General features: G+C 44.0%; 1 protein-coding gene across 1 annotated transcript in view; it reads left to right on the plus strand.

Annotated features, from left to right (window-relative positions):
- The first annotated feature begins 7,391 nt into the window (after positions 1–7,391).
- The window catches only part of LOC112565155 (reversion-inducing cysteine-rich protein with Kazal motifs-like), a 62,481-nt gene continuing 44,098 nt past the window's right edge, over positions 7,392–25,774 (plus strand). The window contains 4 exon segments of the mRNA XM_025240473.1: positions 7,392–7,568; positions 10,139–10,197; positions 22,949–23,023; positions 25,328–25,364. Coding sequence (XP_025096258.1) covers positions 7,487–7,568; positions 10,139–10,197; positions 22,949–23,023; positions 25,328–25,364 — 253 coding nt within the window. The 5' untranslated portion in view covers positions 7,392–7,486.

The raw sequence follows: 25,774 nt of genomic DNA on the forward strand, positions 1-25,774 counted from the left end.
ATAATAGTCAGGTGTAAACATAATGTTTCAGGACGAGGCTCTGGTCCATGTGTTCTATACATTGCGGCACACATTTCAGTCCCATGTTCTGTAGTATTGTTGTCTACCATCTCCCATCCCCAGACCCCAACCCCTTCCTCTGTAGTGAATTAAAATCGTTCAAAACCAGCTCAAAGCATATTGTGAGTTGTTTTGCAACCATTTTATTTAGTTTTGTAATGTTTCGTCCTTTACTTTTATTTCAAGTAAACCCAGGCGGTAGTGACGCTTCGTGCGCATGCGCACTATACCCTTTAGATACCCGGGTTTCGATTCGCTACTCCTCCTGAATATCTGTCTGGTGATGGCGGTGATGCGCGGACGCGATGCGCACTCATTCCAATGTCTGTTGTAGCTGCTCGGGCAGGTGAGCATGGCCCCCGCTAAACACGACAGATAGGGAGATAAGGAGACAAGGGGGATGATTGTGGAGGAGAAGAGGGATAACTCCAAGCTCACCTAACGAGGCTGATGTTTATAAGAAGGAAAGGGGCCTCGCATCCTGCGGGGCCACACAGGTTGCTACGATAATGCTGATTGTATGAAAAATGCTCGAGCATTTTATTTTTTATTTATAATTTTTATTTATAGGTCTTTAATTTTATCTTTTCTCCTAAGCATGGTTTGGTATGGGAATTCGTTGCTTCCCATGTTTAACTTGCTTCGCTGATATTAAAGGTTCAGGGTTTTTATTTATTTTTATTTTTCCTATGACAAGGTAAAGCTCAGGACCGGATACTATTTACCCAAAGTCTGATTTTCTTTAATTTTGTCCTAGTTTTACACCTTTACGGTGCAAGAAACTCAGAAATATTGACTCAGACACAGCAAACACTTTACACAACAAGCCAATGCCCTGGTGGTTCACTGTCCCACCTCATAAATGAGTGATAGAGAAGCTGGTGGTCTGAGGGTTCACCAGAGAGTAAACTATACTTTATCTCTTCTCTCTGGATATTCCATCCACCTCATGGGTGAGAACCTTGGCTTGTCGTCGTCAGATACAAAGTTTTCATCGGCTTTCGTCGGCCCGAGGTCCGTTAGTGGGGATAGTGTTCGCTGGGGACAGCAAGTGCAGGGTTGTCTGCGTCACGTCTTGTCTCCCCTGTTTGACACACTGAGCCTGTCACATTCTTGTCACATGAAGACGGATGGTCCGTAGCAAGCCATTGCTTCGTTTCTTTTATTCGTCCCAGTTTTTGTTTCCTGCTGTCTGGTCTTCCTCATCGCCTATTGTCTGTCACAACGCACAGAGAGGGACTAGGTGGGTGGACTGGGTGGCCAACAGGAGTAGCTACACCGTGAGGGAGGTGGTGGGTGGAGAGGGGCGTGGGAGGTGTAGCAGGATTTACCTGTGACAGGTGTATTGGAGAGACTGTCAGAGGTCTTAACATCGCTATGCGAGGTGATTCAATGTTTGGCGACTGGCAGGCCGCTTGCTTACTGTACCACTCACCCCACTGTCCCTCCCCTCCCTCCCCTCATCCACCAACTTTCCCGCCCTCACACACACGGACAGGTGAAAGTGGACACCAGCCTCCATGCTCCTGACCGTCAGACAGGTGACGTGTCCCAGCAGGGGGTGAATAGGTAGAGGCACTAGGAGGGTTCAGGAGTGAAGGAGGGGGATTTGTGGGGTGTGGTGGTGGTGGGGAGGAGGGGAAGATATCGAAACCTGAGCAGAAAGGCAGGAGCAGACACGGTGACGATTTTTCAATACGTCTTTTCCTGCTCAACTGACTTGGCTGACAAAGTAAATGCTTTCCGAAGTCACCTGGATAAGCGGCGCCAGGTGGCGCTGGCGTGAACTACACAACAAACTCGCTTGAAAACGAGCAAACAACATTCCTGAGCTCAATCTTGTAATAATCACTAACAGAAGTTCTGATGGTCGCACAAGCAAGGGAGTCAAGAAGGCAGAGGGACCTTCTTTGTCTCTGTAGAAATGTTAGCCTGTTCACCATCACAAAACAGATTAAAGACTGCAGAAAATAGTCCTGTGTGTATATTTTGGCAGGTCACCAATCTACGAAACTGGGCTGTTCTTCATGATCTCAAATTTCTTGGAATCTTTCTCTTTGCCTAATTATGAAGCGTTAGTTTTAGTAAGCCTTATTATCAACATAAACCAGCCATAATGCTCAGTATCCAGCACAGCACCTGACGTGGACACGGCCTTTTTTAGTGTAACAAAAAGTTGAAAAAGATAAAAAGTTAAACTGAAAAACAACTTTAAAGTCCCTTTCCCCTGCAGCTGTTATGTAACACTTTATTATTTGTCAATATTATATAACAATGAACATTTTAAGGACCTTGTACTTATGTAAAACAGAAACAAGAAAAAAACCGGAGTACATATAAATCTCACTCTATATATTCAACTCACATTTACTTTGTGATTGAGCAGACGGAAGTGCCAGACCCGCTATTGCTCCTGTCCTTATCGTATTTAAAAGTGTCCAAACTGTCAAAACCCGGATGTAAAGCAGTCCGTACAGTCACTCAAGTGCACGAAAAAGACATGCAAAAACTCATGCATCCCACCCCACAGGGTGAAATTTCACCGTGCAGTCTGATCTTCCCCTTCTACTTCTCTCTCTCTCCTAGCTGCTACCACTAGCTCTACCCCATAAACACACAAATAAAACACAGAAATGGAATAGTTTCGCGATCTTTTGTTTGAAAATCATTTCGTCATAAAGTGTAACAAAGCAAATGCCTCTGTATGACAGGTAAAACCCAGTCCTCTCCCCCACCACAGTCTCTGAACTCCGGACACTTCTGAACATCCTCCCTTGTTTTCTCTTTTCTCTAGTTTTTCCTTTCCTGTGACCATTGTGGAAATTAGCAAGTTTTGAGAACGAGCCTGCTCTGTACCAAAGGCCAGCCATTTCACCCTCCTCCCTCCCCGGTTTGATTAGTGAACAATTCCTGGAGCTAATACGTGCTGCAGTGCGCATGCCCGGTTACTTCTTCGCTTCCGCTTCCGTGGGCACGTTTGGACGCAAGCTGATTTATCCTTGCCTACTGCTATTAGACAACGGAGCTTTACATTATTAATTACATTAGTGGGACAATAACCATAAAACTTCTCCTCCATTCTCTAGCCTGGGGAGTTATTGTGTGTGGATTTTTTTGAGGGAAAGTGGAGTGGGGGGAGTAAGGGGGTAGGGGTGTGTTTGTGTTGTGAGATCGCTAGGGGAGGTTAACTCCACGGCGATTTCGGTGTTTGGGATGATTGTGAGAAAACTTCTTGTTTTATCATCGGCAATTTTCTCCATCGTGGTCTAGACCAGTTCCGCAAGATGGTGATGGTGGAAAAGGGGGTCTTGTATGGGCCAGGACACAGTTGCTGTATGATTTTATTTTAGCCAATATTTGCACCGGAAGTAAGTGTCTTGGACGCAGTGCAGTCCAAAACTCGAACTATTTTTGGGTAGTTAGTAAAAGTCAAATGTTAGTGGACCACCTAGGAAATCAGATGAATCAAAAGACCAAACGACTGCTTTGCACGCTCCCCTCCCAACCAAAACAAAAAACAAAAACAAAAACAAAACAAAACAAAAAACAAAACAAAACAAAAACAAAAGTAAATGACTCATAAACATCGACCAGATAAGTGTGCACTGTGTAAGCCTTAGGGCTTAGGCAGATTACATAAAGAATAAATACTTGCTGTTGTAAAAGAGAAACGCTGGCCAAATATGAAAAAGCACCAAGAAAATTGTCCCCTGGGGCTGAATGCACTTGTGTAAATCTGGCCAATGGGCGCACTGTGACCATGCAAAAACAAGAAAGTTCACCGGGTGGTGGGAAGTGAACGACACGAAATACCCGATGGCCTTGACTCCGGGTGGAATTATTGTCCATCCATCATGGGATGCACATATAACCTGCTGTCATTAGTCGCTAAGGGAAATTAACTCGAAATCACAACTAAGTGGTGCAACCACTTTCCCACGTTTAAAATGTCGTCAACGCCGCCAGGGAGACAACATCCCGAAAATAATAAAATATCATGATCCGATTTTTTTAAATTTGATTTTGTTGTTTTTGTTTGCTTGGATATTTTTAGACAGAAGGCCAATATTCATGTGCACCACGGGGTTGGGTTCCTACCTCACGTGCAATAGAGAGGGAAAGCGGATGGGGAGGTAGATGGCGTGGGGTCAATGAGAGGTCAAAGCACCAGAGTCTCTCGACACTAGAGAAGTAGATTACACAGATGCCTAGCTTCCCTTGCATCACAGTGTATTGATTTTGTTTTCCTCTTTTACAGACGATGAAAGTGTAGGATAAGTGATGATTTGGGTATGATAGGCAGGATGGGTTAAGAGTACATATATTTCCACTGCCTACACTCGTTCAAACATAAAAACAACCACACACATAACTCCGGGTACCACCTTCACCAAGAAGATGAGTGTGCCGTATTTATTATCATCCTTAGCATCTTTACTATAAGTTATTCTATGAGATTCTGGTAGACTTTTCCTCCTGGCAATGTGTGTTTGCTGTATGTCCCAACCTACAGGCAAGCATATCCATAATCGCATTTTCTCGTAGAAAACACATCCAAACGGACTCGTTTTCGTGTCTGTAACTCACAGTTCATCCGCGTGCTGCATCCACTGAGTCAGTGGTGGGGATGACCTTTGGTAAGCTCTGGAGGAGAAGAACCTGCTGACATCTCATTAGCAAGTCTGTAGTGCCGTTGTTAATCTCACAAAGTGACGAATCTCTAGTCACCCTCGTCCATTTTTTAGCCAATTACAATTCTTGACACAGAGAGAGAGAAGGAGAGCTCCTCATAAGACTAGCTTATGGGCCTTTGTGCTGTTCAGTCCCGCGCGTGCATGCGTGCACTGGGGTGAGTGTTGAAAGGGGTGGCACCAGAAGAGATTACATAATATAGTGCCATGCCACTGAGGGTTGTCAGGCCGCCACCTCTCTGTCCTTGGGTTGGCCATCTTTTCACACTCGGATCGCAACAGCCCCCTTGTCCACGAATGCTAATTTTCTGGGAGGACCCGTCTTCGGCTTGACAGGCGAGAGACGATCTCCTGCACCGTCTGTTAGCCACGAGAAAAACATGCAAGAAAAGATTTACCATCACTTGGCTTTATTTTTCCTACCCTGTCAGGATGCAGGTCGAGTTGTGTGATGGATGGTTGTTCACTTCTCGGAACTTTTGCACTGTGTTTTGAGATCATAAATACAACTTTGGCACAGGAGTGTAAAATAATGTTTAGGGATGAAAACAGGGATGAAAACAGAATGAAATTTTTCTTTTGATGTTGAGCACTATGTGCTGCTAATGAAGATTTTCGCTGTTCATTTAAAGGCGATTTAGTAGCGCAATGATTTTTGCCTGTCACCAGTGGAGTGGGTATTTGTTGTCGTGGTTCAGAATCTCGTCTGGCGCATGCTGGGTTTTTTTTTTTTTTAAATCTTGTATTTGGCACCTGTTTACAGGCACAGCTTTGTTACTATGTAACCGTAGTTGCTGGCTAGGCCTAAAATATTAACCACCATGTTGTTGTGGCTGGCGGTGTAGCGCGCGCTCTCTCCCTCCTTCTTCAGGCGAAATAGAATGGCTAGTTCTGAAAAATATCTCCCACCTTATATCCGATGGAATGCGAAAGAACATTTAAAATCGTGAATTAGAGCCTGACTGACTTCCACCTTTTCGCCATCTCCAACACACATAGAGAGGTTCTGGTCGAGATGGACAATATGACATTCACACATTTTGCATGACAAGCCTATTTACACTCGCAGGTGTCCTCATCAGGCAGCTCCTCTCACCCAATCTTTGTGGCCTTGAAATCCATGAGTGTCCACTGTCGGGGGAAAGTCCTGTTCTCGAAAGAACACATTGAAAGTGAGGTGAGAGGAGTGTACATTCCCTTAACACCATCTTACCGGACCAATTCTTTCACATGACGGGGGCGTTCCCTCTACGAAATTTGAGTTTTCGATGGATGAGAAACGTGAATGCGAACCGGGCAGCTGGTAAACCGTGTTCATCCCTAGGCTCAGCTTGAATTTGGTGATGAATGTGCTGGCAGTCGGCTCAGTAATTTGGGCAAGATATACAGGCGTTACACAAACATGAGTTGCGCGCGCAACTGGGTAGATGCAAATCTGACATCCCCACCCGGAGGTCGCTGGTCGTTCGTTGACTGCGAGGCCCAGCTCATGATCTCTGGTGGCAATCGACCCATGCAGTCTGGATGTGATTGCCTTTATGTTGCGACATCAAAATAATTTAATCTCCCTTCTCAAACTGAGCGCTACCACAGCTACTGATATTTCTGGAGCAGGATGCATGAAGCAGTTGTATCAAATTCAGACAATTTGACTAAGGCCGAAAATCTACAAGTAGCAGGCGCGAAATCCCAAAAACTCAGAAGCTCTGAACTAGGCAGGGGAGGTCAGAATACCCGAGATTTCAGCAGGAAATCAGCTGAACAAGTGTGGATTCCAAACATCGAAGTTCTGAAGTAGGTAGCCTTAAGACTTCTAGTTTGCATGCGAGGTATTAAGTCGGACATAACGCTAAGCCCAAGTTTTTCGACTTAACTTCCACAAATGAGTGTTGGATGGTGTGTAAGTAAGATTTTGAAAATGAATCGTAAGTCGTCAGTCTAAAGTGACAAACCAGCTATTCACACCAAACTTAGCAAAGTCGATTTGCGACTTATTTTCAATCCCTCACTATAAACCAGCTCAGCTGAAGTCGACTTTTTGTATGTATTCCAAGTTTTTATATATACTCAGGTCTTCAGTAGAGCGGTGACTTTTTTTACATACATAAAATACACATACACGTGCAGTCACAGGCTCAGGCGCTCACGCCTTTCAAAGGGGTATGCAAACACCACTTGGTCACATACAACCAACCCCACTACCACCATCAGCGCCTGCGACAACACGTATAACTTCACCACAAACGATAAAAAAAAGAGATCACTGTCAATATCTGCATAAACATTAACTCTAACACACACATGCGCATGTGCGCACATCCCCTCAGTACCCGATTCGCCAACATTATGATTTCTAGATCACGCCCTCCAAACGCAGACTCGAACACACGCGCACACCCACCCACAAACACCCGCCTTGCGATTTGCTTCTAATTCATATATTGTTTCGCTGAGAATTATTAAAACATGAATTAGGGGTTTTCTTAGGTATAAATGTGCGCGTAAACAAATGTCTTTGTAACTCCGCCACCCGCAAGCATCGCGAGAAAACAAGGTTTTGCTCTTCCCGGAGGGAGTAAAAAGGAGGAGCCAGCCCCAGTACACAGCACGCGGCGCGTGCAGTTATTGGCGGGCGGCGCGCAGCTGACTGGCACGGCCTATTGTTGTGAACGTGTTATAGCCGCACCGCACCACGCAGCTCCAACAGTGCGAAGTAGCACCATGGTGGCAGAAGCATGGATACTAGGCTCTGCACCATGATTCTTCCCTTGTTTGCGCTTGCTTTGCGCCTGCTGACCACAACAACCCAAGCGAAAGGTAAGCCGTCAACACTCTTGTCCTCTTGGCGTTCTCCTGTGCGGGAGGTTTCACGTCTGCGGCATGGCGGAGAGTGTTTATGCTGGAGTGGCAACCGCAGTATAACTCAGCCGTCTGCTTCATCCAAGCTGCCTGCCGTTTTCTTCCCTCGTCCCTTGGCGACGGTGGGAGGAGGGGAAAGCCAGGAGCATGGCCTGGGACCCCCCTACGGCGTTTGTGGTCCATTAAAAGCCACAAACACAAGCTCGGAATCGCTGTTCGAGCCCCGGGGTGCAATAACGCCAGCAGGGTTGACAAGGGGTGGATAGTGGGGTGGGGGTGGGCTCTGTGCGGTTAGTTCCGTTGTGCGGTTGAGTCAAGAACGCTCCTGATCCGTTACTGCTACACCTGCCTTCTGCTCCCCTTCCACCGACCCAGACTCCAGCACCACAGGCGAGAGAGGAAAGCTCTGCCCGTAGCTTGTTAGGTTCCCTTCTGTTTAAGTTATTTGCTTTATACGTGCCCGTCCTTTACCGGCGGCCTTTGGTTGTCGGGGTTACCGGAGTGCTCGCGTTCTGGAGGTCCTGTGGAATAGAATCGCCGCGTGCGTAGGTGCTGGTGTAGATGGGGTGGTGGAAGTGGTGAGGGGTGAGCCCTCATCTATCATTCCTACCCACATTGTTGTTTTGCCTTTGTTTGCTCGCGTAACGGTTTTCCGTTTATGACAGATCGTGGGTTCAAGGCAGAGAAAACACTCACCTTGATGTTAATACAGTTTTATGGAGTGGGGCTGCATGCTATAGTAATATGTCTGTGAACTAGATCTTTCTTAGGCACATGAATTCACCTAGCTACCTGGAAGTAGTAGAACATTATTTAAGTTTTTTTTAATAGATGTCAGGTGTTAAAATATACTCTTTATTAGAATTTGCTTAAAAGTACAGTTAATGCTATTGTAAAGATTTTTGTGTGTGTGAGAGAGAGATCAAGGAATCTAGAATGTATTTGAGAAAACATTTCCTCTGTCACTCAATTTTAAGATTATAACTTATTATTATTCCTTTACACCCCTACTGGAGCATAGGGCCTCAAGTATAACTAGGTAAATTAAAATGTTACAGTATTTTAACTTTACTTAGTAATAATTTTAGAAATCTAGCTTAAATTATTTGAAAATAATGATGTTCTCAGAAAGAGCAAATGGAGCTCAATTAAATTTTTTTTAAACACTAAAAAAATTATTAAAATTTAAAAAAAAAATGTTTCAAAGTAATTATTGTTATGAGATCATACATAATCTTTTGCTTATGAACATATAAAATGTTTCATATGCTTTTACTATTCATTATTGTTTTCCAGACACATGAATAGTAGTTTATCTTTTGAATCGACACCTCCTTTAAAAGATAATGGACATAAATTAAAAATTCCTTTTTGTTGAATATAATTTTCAAATAATCTTTGCTGAAAAGCAAAACTGTGCATAGAAAGTTTCCAGTCTGCCTAAGCTTTGATTTAATTTTAAAACACTATGTTGCTTAAGTAGCCCTCAGTAACTGAAAAAATATAAATGTCATTTGTGTAGCGTCCTTTATTTAAACAAGATCTCTAGCCTGGGATCACTAAGTTCACTGGACTAAGCAGTTAGCATTCATGTCCATTTTGACATTTTATGTGATGGGCCAAGGGCATGTGTGAAATAAATATCTTGAATAATTCTTGGACAGCTACTGCAGTGTTTCGATTCCATGTACTCACAGTTTATCAGAACAGAGGATTATCATCAGCATATCCCTTTCCACTTTTGTCTGCTTCAAGTGCAGTGTCAAGGCAACTTGAATATAATTTTTGTTGTGGATATTGGAGAAAATTTAATAATGAAGAAAATCATTGGTGCTTGCACATTTATGTGGGAAAAATGACAGACACATGAGTTGTTAGGATTGTATGCATACATGAACATATAAAATATTTATACACGTAGAGATAAAACAATCAGAAAATCTATTTGTAAGAGCAGTAGATGACAATGAATGCCTTATGTTCAGCAGAATAATCTTGACTTCATCTTGTATATGGCGACCTCTGATCGCCTCAAACTAGGATCCTGTAAGATTTATGATATGATTACCATGCCAGGAGACTACCCTGATCTGATAGATTTATATACCTGCATGTTAAGGCAGTTATAAACCACACTCTGCTGGTGTATTAAACATGGGTAGTGTGATACATAGATGATTTTGTATTTTGCAATGAACTAAAACTTTCTGCTTGTTTCATTTTTGTTCTATCCCTAGCATAATGAATACTCTCAGCATTTGTCACTGTATTTAACAAGTGTCTATGAATGCTTAAATTTATTTAATTATTGAGGAATGCATGTTGGGGAAGTGTGTATGTGTGTGAGTGTGTGTGGCAGATTTTTCATAGACTTTAAAGGTATAATAAGAATAGTATTGATTAAATTAGATTAAGGAATACAAAGTGTGAACATAATGTACATTTGTGCGTGTGCGTATATGTGGTCACATGCACACAGACTTGTGTGAGAGAGACTTATGATTTAATGCTCTATTATTGTCTTGCAGAGTCTTCATGCTGCTCCAGTATTTCTGACAACCAGACATGCAGGCGGCATTGCCAACAAGTAAGTCATATCCATGGTACTTTTTAATAGTAATACATGCTTGCTCCTGGTCTTTTTGTCCTCTGTACACAATTAAACCGATTTCAGGCATTTTTGTGTTGCCTCTATTATCTTTCTCACCCACCTCTATCATCAAAGAGTACTATACCCTACTCTATAACCAGAAACAAATCCTTCAGTCTTTCGATCACACACACAAGCCACAAACAAGAAAACATCAAAGAATTAATAATTATATCTTGATATTAATTATATGTAATTGTTTTGGACATGTAATACAGATTAAAATCTTCACAAAGGTTTGTGAATAAGCTCAGTTTTTATTTTTGTCTTTTGTAAACTCAGGGCACAGAGGAAATTACTTGGTATAACATTATCACATTGCAGGCTCGGTCCTTAAATCTTTCTAGTTTATATTTCGAATGGCAGTCCATTTTTCACAGGTTGCTGTACCCAGAACACATCTCATGTTTTATGTAAGCAATAAATCATTTTTCTCTTTGTTCCCATAATATGGATTGTTTTCCACAAAGCAAAGTGACAGAAATGGTGGGCTGCTGTTGTGGAGGCTTTTTACGCTGGCCTGTCGCTGGAGGCAGTTTGGGTTTGAGTGGATTTGGAAAATGACAGCTGCCTTAATAAGACATGCATCAGACAGTAGGATCTTCAGGGACTTTTTAGAACAGCTTTCTTTTCACCAACAGCCCCATTACTTGATTAAAGAGTTATAGCAGATTTTTCTGGGTTTTTTTCTGAAGGAGAGTGCACTGGAAAATGGAGCAAAATAAGATTTTGTTTCTTTTGGTGTTTATCAATTCAGATCCCAAGTCAACTGTCTTATTTTGAATATAAATTTTGAAAGAAGTGTCATTTGTGTGTTGTTTTGAAGTGGTCAGGAATCATTTAGTGCCCTGTAGAAAGTACTGTTTCCAACGAAAAGGTTAAGGATATATACCTCAGACTCTGAATTTTCAGGAGGTGCTAAATATAATTAATTTTTGGAGTGAATCGCATGCACAGGCAAACCACTGTAAACCATGTAATTTCAGTGGTGCAGAATGGAAAAAACAGAATTGAGCAGTAGGACACAAATTTATTGAACCCTACTAAAACACCACTCCACTACACATAGTGGTAGTACTAGTTAAATTTTTTTTGGGGGTTTTTTGGGTTTTTTTTTTAAATGTTCTAATTATGTGTGTGCACATGTTACCTCCATTTTATCTGGAGCATTTCCGGTAATGCTTCATTGTTTCTTTCATTTGTTAGGACTGGGGGTTTTTTTTTCAGAACACAATAAGATAGAGGTGTGGGTTGATAGGTCTTGATAGGTTTCAAATGACCCCTGACATCCTTTCCTTGCATGCTGGCAAGCTTCCAGACTGGTATTGTTCTTGTTCCTACATGCTTGAATGCCTTGCTGTCTGAATCACAGAGTACTGATTTACAAATGCTAAAATGTGTCAGGGGGACTGAATGTACTGTACCACTGTGGAACTTCATACAGGGGAACTGTTGTAACACTTGTAGAAACTATGTTACATTGAAACCTCAGTTGTGATGAAGTCACCAGGAGTAGCTAAAATCTTTGTCTTAGGATTTTGTTTTGCTTGTTGTTATATCATTTTAAAAGTGTTACAAGGGTATGACAGTCTTCAGGGTCTGCCAGCTTTAGGGCTCATTTTGTTCCTGTTCATACCATGTTCACCATTTAAATTTTAAACCATATCCTAAAATCTGTGAGTTGCTGCTGGATGGTGTCCACTAGTGCTCATATTCATTATTTTAAGATTGGTTTTCTCTTGTCATCTCCTTCTCTCTCATGTAAATTATTATCTTAATTAAATGACATTTTTATAAACTCATGTTTAGTTGACTGTAAACATATTTTTTTTAAAAATGAATGGCCTGATTCCTTTGTAAAGGCAGTGCTTATCATGATTGTGTCAAGGATGCTGACACCAAAGTTGAAGCATAGTTCTAAGCATTAGTGTTTTCCTGTTGAGGGGATGGGGACAGCAGTGGGTGTTCTAGTACTTTTGTCTTGAAGGTTGTGGGCGTCGGCTGTAGCCTTGGCCATAAATAGTACCTGCACCTGTAAACAGGCCAATCTCTCAAGAGGGGTTGGCTTTTGAAAACAAGACAGTCTTGAGCCTGTGATCAATATTGGCTGTGTGACAGTAGGCTCTGACCAAGGTGTCGGTGTCTTCAGGATATTAGACTTCCTCCAGGTGAGCCAGGGGGATGAGCAGAAATTAATTTAAAGTTTAAAATTACCTGGCGGCGTAGAAGAGCGTGGAATTAGTTTACAGGTCTATTCAGATGCCACCTGGAGCCCACGCCAGAGAGAGGACAGGGGAGGGTCGTGCAAAAGAGAGCAGATGTCGGGTGAGAGGGTTATGGATGGGTTGGGAGGATAGGGAGGGGGAAGTGTAGAAATCAGAGACGACAGGAAGGCAATAGCGGCATGTGTGCGCGCGCGTGCGTACGTGTGTGTGTGTTTATGCATGCTCAAACGTGCGTAAGAGAGACGCTTGTGTGGATGTGGTGGTAGGGGAAGAGAAGGAATATGATTGGGGCAGTTGGGTAGAATCACGCGTTCTAAGGTCATAAAAGTGAACATGCCCTGTTATGAACACAGACAAGCCATACTCTTTTTTTGTGAACCATATGCTTTGACATTATGCCGCACAGAAATTAATAATTCGATTGTGGACAAGCATTTTTACTCTTGCCGTCCAGGTGAAAATCGGCTTGTAGTGAGAATTAGAAGTGGACTTTATTAAAAAAAAAACAAAACCTATATGACTGGAGAAGAAAAAAGAGGGGAAGGTGAGTTAAGGGGGAGGTTGGTTTGTTAATTCTTCTCCCCTTTCCCCCCAGTGAGCAAAAGCAAGTCGGATAGTTTGTAAAGGCATGTGTCACGGCGGTGTGAACAGATCGCTGCTTGCACCCCTTGCCGCTGTACTCATGGTCTTGTGTTGCTTTCTGATTAATTGGAATCCGGGGCCGAGGTGTTTTGTCCTGGCAGGACCCGTTCACCGCGTCACCTGAATTACACCTGCCTGCCAAGTGGTCCGCCGTGCGCGGGGTACCCGGACAGTGGGGCTCTGTAGGGAGGGAGCAAGTGTTACGTAAATCATGCACCCTCCTCCCTTTCTACGTGTGTGGGTTGGGAAGGGGGTGTGTCGGTGTTCGGGGTTATGTCGGGTGTTCGGGGTTATGTCGGGATAAAGGGGGATTTACTGGTGTCACTGCTGTCCAAGTTTTTTGGACAGGCGTGCTAAGAGGACTTGCTGAACTGGGTGTAGCTGGGCGGGGGAGTATATGTTCGGCAGAATATGCCACCCAGAAAAAAGAATAGAAGCCTTATGTTTGAGAATACTAAGCTCGCCATTTGTATGCTTTGAATAAATAGTATTCAAAAGAAAGGCCTGCTGTGTGACAAAGCAAACTCACTTTTGAGGAATTTTAATCAACATTTTAAGATGTCTAAATAAATAACTTAACCAAAACCTTCTGCCTGTTTATATTTTTTCCCCATAGACCCAGATATGGACAATAGATACGAGATTTACCCCCAATGGTTCCCACCACCACACACTTACAGACCTTGCCATTTGTGACAGCTCGAAAAACTTAAAACGCGCTAAACTCTTATTTTAGTTGTTCGTATTGGCTAGTTTAGAGGAAAGAATTGGATATTTGAAGATGATAGACGAGGTCTGAGCGGAATTTTCGAGAACGACCGAAGACACCTGGAGTGGACTCGGAAGCCGACCGATGAGAAAGCTTCATTGGCTCGCACAGTGACTGCGACTCAGAGCTGGTACTGAAAGTATTTCAAGTACTCGACATACAGAAAAACTGACACACAGATTAAGTTTTTTAGTGCCATTTACCTGATAATTGAAAGCTGATATCGGCCAGCTACGCCAGTGTAAATTATCTTTTTTCTCCGCAAAGTTTGGAATACTTTATTGGAGTTGTTATACAGTCCATGGCAGTTACTTTGCAGTTTACAAAGCTGGGAATAAATGGGGCAGCTCGCAGATTGGATTCTTTGATGAACACTATGAAGTATATATTGGAAATGTCTAGTTAGGAGAGAGCGCGTGACAAAAATTGGAAATCCAAAAACAACAATAATTGTTCATTTGGCAGATATTATGGATTTCCGGGTGCAGCCATTGCCGTTTCCTGCAGGGAACCAGGAGCACACACTTATTGCTCGATTCGGGTGTGTATTAATATTGAACTCCTGAAAACATTATAATGCTGCCTTTTCTCTGTACATGAAATGAGATTTCATCATTATTTGGTAGATCAACCATGAAGCAAGTGAAATAGCAGGGAAGTGACCGTAACAGCTGCAGAGGGTTTTTTCCTCTCCTGAAAACCACTTACGGATATACATTATGTTTGTGTATGTGTATCCTAGTAACTACTACAGGCTTCACTCATTTATTGAATATATTTTGCAAAGTCACGAATAAGGGAAAAGTAGCTATTCCTATATCCGTTTCATGCGAACTTTTTGAGAAAGTTTTATTATCGTCTTCTTCATCCCCACATCATCATAGTCATGGCCCAGGATTCTTTTGCAGGTGAAAGTGAAATGTGTCCGTTCATGGCGGTACTTCAGTTTATTTCGATCCACCAGTTCCCTGGCCTTGCCCTGCTTGATCAGATGTGGATGGTGTGTTACATGGCGCAAAGCGTCTCTGGACGCCAGACGTGAAAGAATGGAGTTTGTTTAGCACGGCCGCCACCCTCACCCCATTTCGCACATCGTTAATTTGAGATACAGCGAGACGGCGGCACGGGCTTGCACTTTTTCCAGGGCCGGTTATAAATCCTCAGCATCAGAGCAGAGCACCACACACGTGGTTGCGATAAACCCAATGTTAGTGTTTGTGACGCGAAGAAGTCCTCAAGCGGTTTTTGCCCTCGAAAAAAGCAATGCTCAGCATGCCATGCGATTTTGTTTCTTTTTCGAAACAAAGATCATTTTCAACATCTTTGTTATTTAGTGAGTGCCGATCATCAAATCGCCATGCTTGTGCATGCTACTGATGACATATCTACACCACCACCACCGCCATCACCACCTACATACCCAACCTCTAATTCAGGTATGTCCTGTCATCTGTCAGCTCACAAGTGTCAGCATTTGTCATCTAACCGACTCGGCTGGTTTCACAGAGTCACTTCTGGGCTCGCGTTCGTCCCTACGTGCCCTTTACGTGCTCCTTCCGTCATCGCGATACACCGTCGTGTCAGGATTAAAGAACTGGGGATGCGCGCGCAGACGTGATCTATTGTTTGATGGTGGAGAGAGAGAAGGGGTAATTAGTGTCAGAACTGAAACAGAGACGCTAAGCGTCAGTGCAGTTAGCAATAAATGTTTTTACTCAGTTCTTGGCTGGAAGTGCAGCCTCTCCAGTTACTGAATGCCATTGTCCTTCTTAACTGGTCTGGGCTCAGTTCGTTTATTTTGTGCATACGACACCAGACATGTACCTTCGCATCACAGTCTCATTATAATATTATGACAGTATGAAATACAAGCATGCCCAAAGTTAACGACTTAGTTCCGCTTTTCAAGCAGAAAAGTGGAGTTTGGAGCGAAACCACGTCACGCAACGGCCACAGGATCAGTTACTGTCGTTCATAGCCCTTATTTATGGACATGGCACTTCACCCAAGGGTTAAATTGTGCTAACCTGGGTACGTAACCAGATGGTTGTGTTACCCATATACCTGCAAACTAACTCGCGATTGAAAGGCACTGAGGAGGTCGAGTTACCTTTCGGCTGGCAGAGCGGGAATTATCGATAAACGGTGTCACGTGCGTTTTGGGGCCAGAGGGGGAGACGTGAAACTTGCAGCTAAAATAAGAAACATCATTAAAAAAATAAAATAAAAAAAAGCAAGCATAAAACCGTGGAACGAAATTCCTCTACCAAGTATTAAATGACAAAAATATTAATTACAATTTTTTTGTTAAAGCCAAGAATGTGTCGTGACGCGTATAAAAGGAGATCATGAAAGGCAGTAAAATAAATGAATAAATAAATCGTATGCAGAAACAAAATTGAGTTTATTTTCATCGTTTATCTAAAGCTGCAGTTGATGTTGATGGCAGTTGCGTTTTGGCCTCACACCGATAGCAAGGCAGTTAGCAGTGGTCTCCGTTGCACAACTCATCTTGCTTAAACGACGGGGTGCATTTTAATGTAGATATTTATCTTGTGCCCGTCCTGAATTCTGTGTTTTTATAAATTGCGCTTGTCTAGCTGTAGAATTCCAAACCCAATGCCAGTCTCGAGATGTTTAAATGCGGTGGTCAAGATATTAGTGACCCCCGCCTGAATTCAAGTCTTTGGTGTTGGGTCTGTTGAGGTTAATTGCCCTCAACCCGCACAGGGATGGTAGTGAACGTATGCATCGGCACGGAACATCTGAGCTGCTTCAGCAAAATGTAATTACACTCTTGCTGTGAACGGGTTCTTTACCACATGTTTCATCTGAAACACGAAACAGTCCACGGTCTGAAACAAACATTTCATTCCACGGAGGCGAAAAAAAAATTACTAAATGGGCAAACATGTGTGTTCCCTGTCTTTACCATCTACTCCAAAAGCAAAGAAACAAAGGTCTATTCAATGTCAAAAATCTGCTCATAAACAAAAGGACGGACTAAATAGAAAATCAGCCTGATTCCGTGGAGAAATATGATATTTTGAGCTGTATCCATCATCTGCAGAGGGTAGACACGAACATAAAAAGAGACTTATTCATTACCTTTCCCATAATTTTTATTCGACTTGCCGATGGAAGTTGAAGCAGCATTTCCATCGACTACTTGTGCTGCTTCCGACCTCAGTTTGAGAACCGTTTTATACATTTCAAACAATTTGCCAGGTGGTCTGGGAAGGAGGACTTTCACCGCGACACCCGACAGCTTTCGGTGAGCTGGTAGTGAAACTCGCTCAAAGAACATTAACGAGAAAGCCTCTTGTCACAGCACTCGGCGACTGTCCTTCGGTGGTCCTGCGTGCCGGGCTGAATTGACGGAGATGTCATCACAAGCTGCTGTCCTGCATCCCCATCTCTCTCCTCCTCCCTCCACCCCACACTGCGGGAGGTAATATATGGCGTAGCACCAGATTACCTGATGGTATTGATTTGGTCCTCACCCTGGTTTTCACTGTTGACACCCCCCTAACCACTGTCATTTTCCTCCATTTTCGAGAGGTTTTTACTTGAAGAATCATAGGCTCTTCTCGAGTAACAAGATCTGAAGAGTGATAAGATGTGTAGTGTGAGTTTTATTTTCTGCCAGGAGGATACAAGTTGATTCCCAGGAATCGGCACCAGTTCATTCTTGTAATTATAATTAAACTTATGCTAATGAGTTTGGTTGCCGTATGTGAGGAATGCTTTTCCTTGTTAATTAATTAATAACCATTTTTTCGCAGTAATGAAAACCACAAGGAACCCCGAGGGCTCGATGTATTAATTGCCGTTGCGGCAAATGATGGTACGATAGTCATCGTCATCGTGGACAGAACATCACCAGCAGCTGCATCAGCGACGCGTCGCCATGACAACAGTGGTAGTTTAAGGCCAGTCTAGACAGCTGCCTGCGGGCTCAACTTAATTGTCCTTAGCCACATTAAACACCAACGTGTGGTCGTATTTCGCAGCTTGTGCTCGCCTCTTTGAAAGAATTCTAAACACGAGTCCGTCTGTCGGACATTTAACAACTGTTATGAAGTTTCTCGGCTGGTGCTAGGCTCTGGAGAGAAAGAAAGCAGCGCAGGCTTAAAAAAAAATTAATCGGTGCTTGTCAATCGTTGAAATTTGATGTTCCGAAAGATGGAGCAGCCTGTGGCTTTGATTGACATCTGAGACCTTAAATTGTCACGTGTCGTGGTGTTTCGGGCCTGCGCCGATAAGAATGTTGCAGCCGTCCTGCAGAAACTCGTTAGTCCTGATGGCTTGTCAATCAAGTCCTTCGACATGGAATGGGTATAGTCAGTCGCACGATTTCTCACGCTTAGAGCTTTTTGAAATACATTATTTATAATAATGTTGATGATGAAACTTTCCTAGCCTCGGTGATCTTAATAGAAAATCTCCTTAATGTGTCGCGATTTTGTTTCATTCTTTGTGATTTGTTAAACCCTGGTTAAATGTCATTTCACCAATATCCGACTGCAGGTCCTACATCACTGATAGGTTTCACGAAGATTTGTTCAGCACCGTGAGAAACAGTAAGGACATGGGCATGTTACAAAGGTCAACATGACTGGCAAAGCCGTGACCCTGGAAGGGGAGATAATCAAGACAGCACCGGAGAGTGGACAAGCATCGCGTCTTAATTTCGCGTACAGCAAATCCCAGAACTGACAGATCGCCAGACGAGGGGAAAGGGGAAAGTGGAGGCGAGACGGTATTTTCCACCCTCCTTCTCTTTCTCTGCTCCCAATCCCCTCTCTTGACAAGGCGCAGCCTGTAGGACCGCATACCTGCCTCCACCTGACCACGCCATACCTGTCCGACCTGTCCACCTCGGTGTGGAGGCGCTGCCAGCGTCAAGGCCATCAATCTCCGCGCCTTGACAACGGACCCCGACGCAGCTTTCACTTTGCCTAGAAATACCCCCTCCCCACAATCGCCACCCCCACCAAGCTCCTTGTCGTCCGCCGCCTTCGTTGACCCCACAACGTAAATAATCAGGGTAGACCCACAGGGGCCGGATGACCAGAGGGACAAAAGGCGCATCGAAGGCGCTTGGCTAGTGTGTGTTTGTGGGGGGAACTGTTACATGGCGGAAGGTGTCCTCCACACGCTGGTGTAAAGCTCGTTAAAGCTGGTCACGGGCTGATTCTGTGATTTATACATAATCCAACAGCAACAAACGGCATCATAATAAAATGATGATGACGACGATGACTGTTTTTACAAGAGCAGAGCCGGAGCCATTCCCCTGGCAACGTTTGGTTCTCCTCTTTGATGACACAATGGCAGATGAGGACAGCGGCACCATGACAACCAAAAGTATTTAAAAAAAAAAACTTTGCTGGCTATCGTTGATGGGATCGTCGTCCGTAGTTACTGCTGCCTTTAGGGAGAGCGGGGTCAGTGAGAAATTGAACCTCACAGAGGATGGAGCCAAACCGGGTGGCCGGGCGGGTGGGTGGGCTCTGTTCTTGTCTTTCATTCTCTTCTGCTTGTCCCTGCAGCTTTTGATGGCGCCATCATCAACTGTTCACGCTGTGTGCGTGACGGGGGGAAATAACGGGTAAAATGGGTCCATTATCCTCCTGCCGCCCAGTTCCCTCCCCCTCCCGAAGGTGTATCATACATAACACTCATGCTTATCTCATCACCCATCATGTCATACGTGAAAGGTCGCCATTTCCGGTCTGTTGTTAGGTGCGTCGTAAGGGTAGTGTGTGTGTGTTTGGGGGGTGGTATATAACAAAGATCTTTCATCAACCTTGGTACAGTGGTCAACGGATCACTGTTAGCGATTGACACTGTAGACTTGGCGGCAGCTGGTTTGTTTACAGGTCTCGCGTTGTCCAATGTTGCTAGGAAACTGTTGAAACACGATATCAGTCGACCGCTGGGTGTCGAGGTTTAAGGCTATCCACCCCGATTCTCTTCTTCTTGCCTGTCGTGTCGTGTTCATCGATGCTTGTCATAACCCTAGCGGTGACACTTGCCGGCAGAGTGGCCAACACTTTTTGTATTTGCAACTTCGCTCTCTTATTTATTTTGTTGTTGTTGTCTGAAGTCTCAAAATAAAGCATCAGGAAAAGCGATGACATGACCAAGAAATACATTATTTACGTGCTATTCACGTGGTGGTTACGTAATGGATGCTTTGTGGATAGGTTTTGCTGCAGAGATGCCATCAGGTCCCAGGCCGCATTATACACGGTGTGTGATCAGATGATATTTTAATGGTTTCAAGACTGACGGTCTGTGGATATGTGTGTGCACTGAAGCGGAGAGAGTCGAAATTTCAAACTGTAACCTTCAACTTGCCACAGGCTGTTTTTTTTTTTTTTTAAGGGTTGAGTGTTAGGAAGGCGCTGAGCGTGTATATAAAAATTGCAATTGAAAGACTTTAAGTGTTATACATTAGCATAAGATCTGAAGATCCGTGTCGGTGCCCGCCTTTATTTACTTATTGCTAGACCTCATTTTCCTTATCTCTTATCTCCTTATATTTATCTCATAAATATGAACATCGTATTGTGGGGTTCTTGCTTTTCCCCACCCTACCCCCGCCATGCACACACATTATCAGACAAAATCACGAACTCATCGGTGTTTTTCCGAATTTATCGACACGCACAGCGCATGGAAGAATGGCTGTGTATTTTCTGGCTCGAGCAAGTCAGTCATGCGAGGTGGAATTCACACGCTGACTGATGCCCCGACTTAGAGATCCCCCTCACGGTTCGGGTGTCAGGGTTGCCCGGATAGAGTTACTATTCCAGCTGCACCTAATACCGGCGTCTTCGCATCTCTTACCAGATCTTCGCCTATATACCCGATCCATCGCCCTACTCACCCGCCCAACTCATGTCCTCTCGCTGTCAAAAATGCAACCTTCCCGTGAGCCTTCGTGAGTGGGGCTCGCCAGCAGCTCGAGTTACTGTCTCTTGTCATATCGTAATCGTGGTCTGCAATGGGTTTTTCATAGTCCTCAGTCTCATTCTCTTTGATGTTCAGCGCCGTCGCCGCCTGCCAGATATTCGAGGCGACGCCGGTTCCAACTGAAGCAAGAATGGCGGTGGGAGGGGCAGGGTTGGAGGTTGGGTAGAAGGTTTGACGCAGTTGTAACTGTAACTTTTTCTTCTTCTTCTTCTTCGTCGTTCACTCAAGTAACTTTTTCAAAGGTGTGGCACCTAAACATTCTCGTTGTCTGATGTGGGGCGGAGGTTATACCTGGTACTTTTGTTTCTGGGTTAATGAATCCCACTCCAGTCTCGTTTTGTGCGGCCCAGATTGGTGCCAGACCCGGGAAATGGTACGTTAGACGATAGAGGCTGGGTGGAGGTGGGGTGGTGGCTGCCGGCAGAATTCGCAGGGTGCATTCTTTAAGGAAGTTCCAATTGGTTGGAGCCCCCCAATGGAGGGAAAAGGAACTTCCCCCCATGGCTGTTATGATGCTTTTTCCTGGAGAGTGGAGTAATTTGAAAGGAAGTTCAGATAGGGCACAAGGCAGTGTGAAGCCGTTACGTTCCCCAACCAAGGAAGTCGTCATCGTTTTCGATTAACGCATGCGCAGAGATGTCGTGCAGTCGGCAGTGTGCGTTCCGACTGAAGGGAGCAAGTTGGTGCGATGTGGGTAAGGGGTGGAGGGCAGAAAAGGGGTCAAGTCCTGCTGGCGGTCACGGAACTGTGAAGTGACAGCGATAGACAATAAATCGTGGGTCTTTGGCCCGCTCAGTGATAACCCGTACAAGAACCCTAGGTGTCCGGGTGCACACATTTCTTCAGAGAGATACATGTGTCGTGTGGAGTTTCATCATTGGAGGTATATTGTGAGAGAAGGGTGTGTCATCGTTGACTTACATTTTCTTTCTTTCATTATGTCTCCATGAAAACGAAAGTGTAATCGGTGGGAGGCCAGTGTAGCGTGCTTTGATCATCACAAAGACCATAAATCTTCTCCCTACCCGTCCCTCCATTTTCCTGTTTGCTTATCTCAGTCTACCTGTCTATTGTTCTCTGTATGATTTGAACATTAGTCTGGTTGTCTGGTCCATACATTGTATACTTCGTAAAAACAGATCCACGGAAAAAGGAGAGGGGGTGGGGATAGCGAATTACCCAGGCTGCGCGAACAAATCTGAAATGAAAAATTCATCTGGGCATCAAAGTGAAACATCTTATCAGCAAATTTCGGGGCCTCCGTTGTACGGCTCTGTGCCTTCAGTTGTGGATTGCGGGCGGCCTTTGAAGTGGGGAGTTCGTACCGGACTGGCACGCCGTCGTTGAGGCCCTCGTCATCGCCTCCTGGGCGGCGTAGCAGAACTCGCCGCTTGTCTGGAATATCAGGAGGAAGGGAAAAGGGGGCAGGGAGGAGAAAAAGGAACGGTGTCGGAAACGACGCGGCCTGCGTGCAGAATACGTGAGAGACGGCGTGCACGATGCCCTGCCCTGTGATACCCCCGGATACCCCCGGGTACCCGTGTGCGTCAAAGAGTATTGCTTTTCTGGTTTTTCTTTTGTTCTGGCAGTGCCAAAGGCCTTCGGTCGCTTGTACAGTGCCCGCTATGCCTTTTATTAAGGTCTGTGAACTCTCAACCTGTACGATTTGACCCCTTGGCAGAGTCCTTTAATCCGTAACAATAAAAGAGCAAACCTATTTGCCAATTCCTATAATCCGCAGAGGCTGTGTTTGTCAGTTAAGATTGGCAGGAGTAGTCGTTTTGCCTGTTAGAACCGTCTTGCCCAAGTAGCAGATTGGTGAGAGCACTTGTGGAGTTCATTAATCTTGAGTGCAACTGTTGTGGCTCTTTAATCTGCCAGAACAGATTTTAATTTGTGTCTGTGATCCGTCGAGCTGATCTTTGCTGTCAGTAAGAAATCCGTCTGTAAGCATGTGTAGTCTGTAAGCAGTTGGACCCTGTAGTCTCTGTGAAGTCTGTGAATGTTGTGTGTTTGTAACAACAGTGCACATACAGGCGGAGAGTACAAAACCATTTGTCTGTTTCAGCTTCTGGCCCTCAATACTCCCATGCAACAGATGCAACAGCTTTTGACGGCGGCTGAAGTCTGTCCCAGTGAACAAGTGAGTAGTGTTCATATGATATTTACAGCTAATTTCTCTTTCTCCCTGTCCATCCGCCTGCTATCATATTTATTGATTAAATGAAAGAAATTATATAAGGTAACCTCTGTAGCTCAGTGGCCAGGTTTTATTTTTTTATAATCAGAATCAGAGATCAAGCAGGAGTACAAATATTTACTGTGTTGTATTTCCCGGTTCCCGGTTATCGGTCAAGTGGCTGGCACAAGGTTGACCTCATTAATTATCGAAATATTGCATTTCCAACAAGGCTGTAGTGACCCTGCGTGACCTCCTTCCTGATTTATTGGCTTCAGTTAATGTCCTCGACCTTTTGTCCCTATCTGAGGGGATTGACACAACAAGAAGATTAATGAGCTAATGACATAGTCCTGTACTCGTCATTGTCCAACACCTGACCCTCCCGAACATATGACTGCGAAGGTTTTGTGGGAAAAATGTATGGTATGTGGTAGGTACATTAAATTAATGTCTAATTTATTATATGTTATTTTAAACTGTTTCTATTTTTAATAATGGGTACTGTAAAGATAGGCAATTTATTTTATTATTGCCTTTATTATTTATAAAAACTATTTTATCAGGAAACAATAGGTGTAGTAAATTAATGAACAATTTATTTTATTGGTTTTTATATATAAATTTTCTATGGTAAATTAAAAGGTACAGGGATAAAATGGCTACTAATATTATTTTTATTAAAAAAAAACTTTTTCTACGGTAAATAGTAGGTACTGTAAGTTAATGGGCAAAGATGGATCGAAGTTTTTTTTTTTTTAAAAAACATACCAAATAAATGTTGTCCAGGTAGAAGACAAAACGGAACGAGGTCGGGTTAGTCACAGACATGTGGTCCCTCATGAGCTCAAACATTTTATCGCTGGCAGTCTATCTTGTCCGGACAACTCATCCTGCCATCAAACTCGTATTGCTGGGACCCCATCAGACAACTGATCGTCCTCATACTGTGAGCCGTCCTGCATGTGAACTTCCTGATGAGGAACTTCTGTGTCTGTGATCTCGCCAGTGTTTATACATAAAACTATTTCTTTTCAAATCAACTTTGAAGCCAATGTTCCGTAATTGTTTGGTTTAGTCACTAACATTCGCGGAGCGTGGTCCTTTCTAGGTAAGATGCTATTCCCACAAGCAAGATGAGTTGCCCGGTCACTTGAACACTGCTGCACAGGAGCAGAGAGAGAGAGACAGTAAACATTTGTTAACAGCAGAGAGGAGCAGCACAGAGAGAGACAGTAAACATTTATTAACAGCAGAATTTCTTCTGTAAAATTAAAATAATATTTTGGAATGGGGAGGTGTTAACATTTTTTTCTCTTTCTTTCGATCACCTTCTAAGTTCTTACACACACCCGCCCACCCTACCACCCCAAGTCGACGCTTTGCTTCTTGGGTAGCTCCAGGGTTGAGGGTATTGTGGAGATTGCTGAGGACACGTGGAGCAGAGGGGTGGAGACTTCTAAAGACGGGTGGAGCAGGATGAGGCTAGAGCTGTACGGGGTAGGGGTATCAATAGGAAACACGTGTCCCTCTTATTATGAGCTGTTGTAAAGTTGTAACTCGCCGCTCACCTAAGAGGCATTGTCTTCCCTAATCCATCTTTGCACTGTTTTCCCCATCCGTCCTCTCCACTTTTTTTTATGTCTTCTTTCCTCTCTGCTTTGTCCTACCGTCATGCTGTTTTTTTCGTCTCTCCATCTTCTGTTCCAAACTACTTGTGGGTGGCAAATGTTTTGTATATCGGGAACTGACATGTTTGCGCCCGTTGTAGAATTGGATAGTCAGATGAAAGGGTTCCGTTGAGAGGGAAAAAATCAGTTCGGTTTTGCAATTAACTGAAGCCTGGGGCAGTGGGGAAGGGAGACAAGGGCAAAACTCATTGTTTTTATTGATCTGCCTGTAACCACGGGGAAGGTGGTGAGATTTGATAATGAACTTGCGTGCAAACGCTCTTTTAAGGGACCAAAACGTCCAATCCTTGATCGAGGGCCTCCCCTCCCCTACTCTCCCCCATACACACATCCTGTGTGCGGGATTCAGTCAGGCTTGGGAAGAGTTTTAGAACATAGACAACACAACTTTTCTTCCCCACCACCACCACCGCCCCAACAACAGTGACGACCAGCACTTTGCCGGGGCTTTGCTGCGGGCTATGAAACCTGCGTTGAGGCTGGAACTCTGACGATTAATTCGATGAAACCTTAGCGCCCCCACAACCCTACAGCCCCACAACAGCTCCCTGTCTGATTGTCTTTTCATTTTTTTCAGAACGAGTTCTGGACCTGCCTGAATTCAAGCTTACCAGGTAGGACGAATGTGTTCGGCTGAAACTTTCTCTGTGCCACTCTGCCTGTCGGGTCTTATTGTCCTTTCTCCTCTCTCATCTTTTCTTCCATCATCTCCTCCTTTTCCATCAGCAGTTCGTTGTGCTATGTGTTAAATAATACGAGAAAAGAAATTTACCATATTCTTTATGTTAAAACGGGGTGTCAATACGAAAAGATCAGTTGTCCTGGTACACACGACTGCAGTAATCATGATTAACAGAGAGTACAACAATTATTTTTAAAATGACTCCATTCCGTTTTCATAATCATCGTGATTATCTCTATCACTCATCCACTGAAAGAGATCAAAGCACCGGTTCTCTCGTCTGTGCACTGGAAGAAAACAATATTTTAAGTGTGCTGCCCGTATACGAGAAAACTCCTCGCC

The sequence above is a fragment of the Pomacea canaliculata genome, linkage group LG5, assembly GCF_003073045.1.
Source record: "Pomacea canaliculata isolate SZHN2017 linkage group LG5, ASM307304v1, whole genome shotgun sequence".
Taxonomy (NCBI): Eukaryota; Metazoa; Mollusca; class Gastropoda; order Architaenioglossa; family Ampullariidae; genus Pomacea; species Pomacea canaliculata.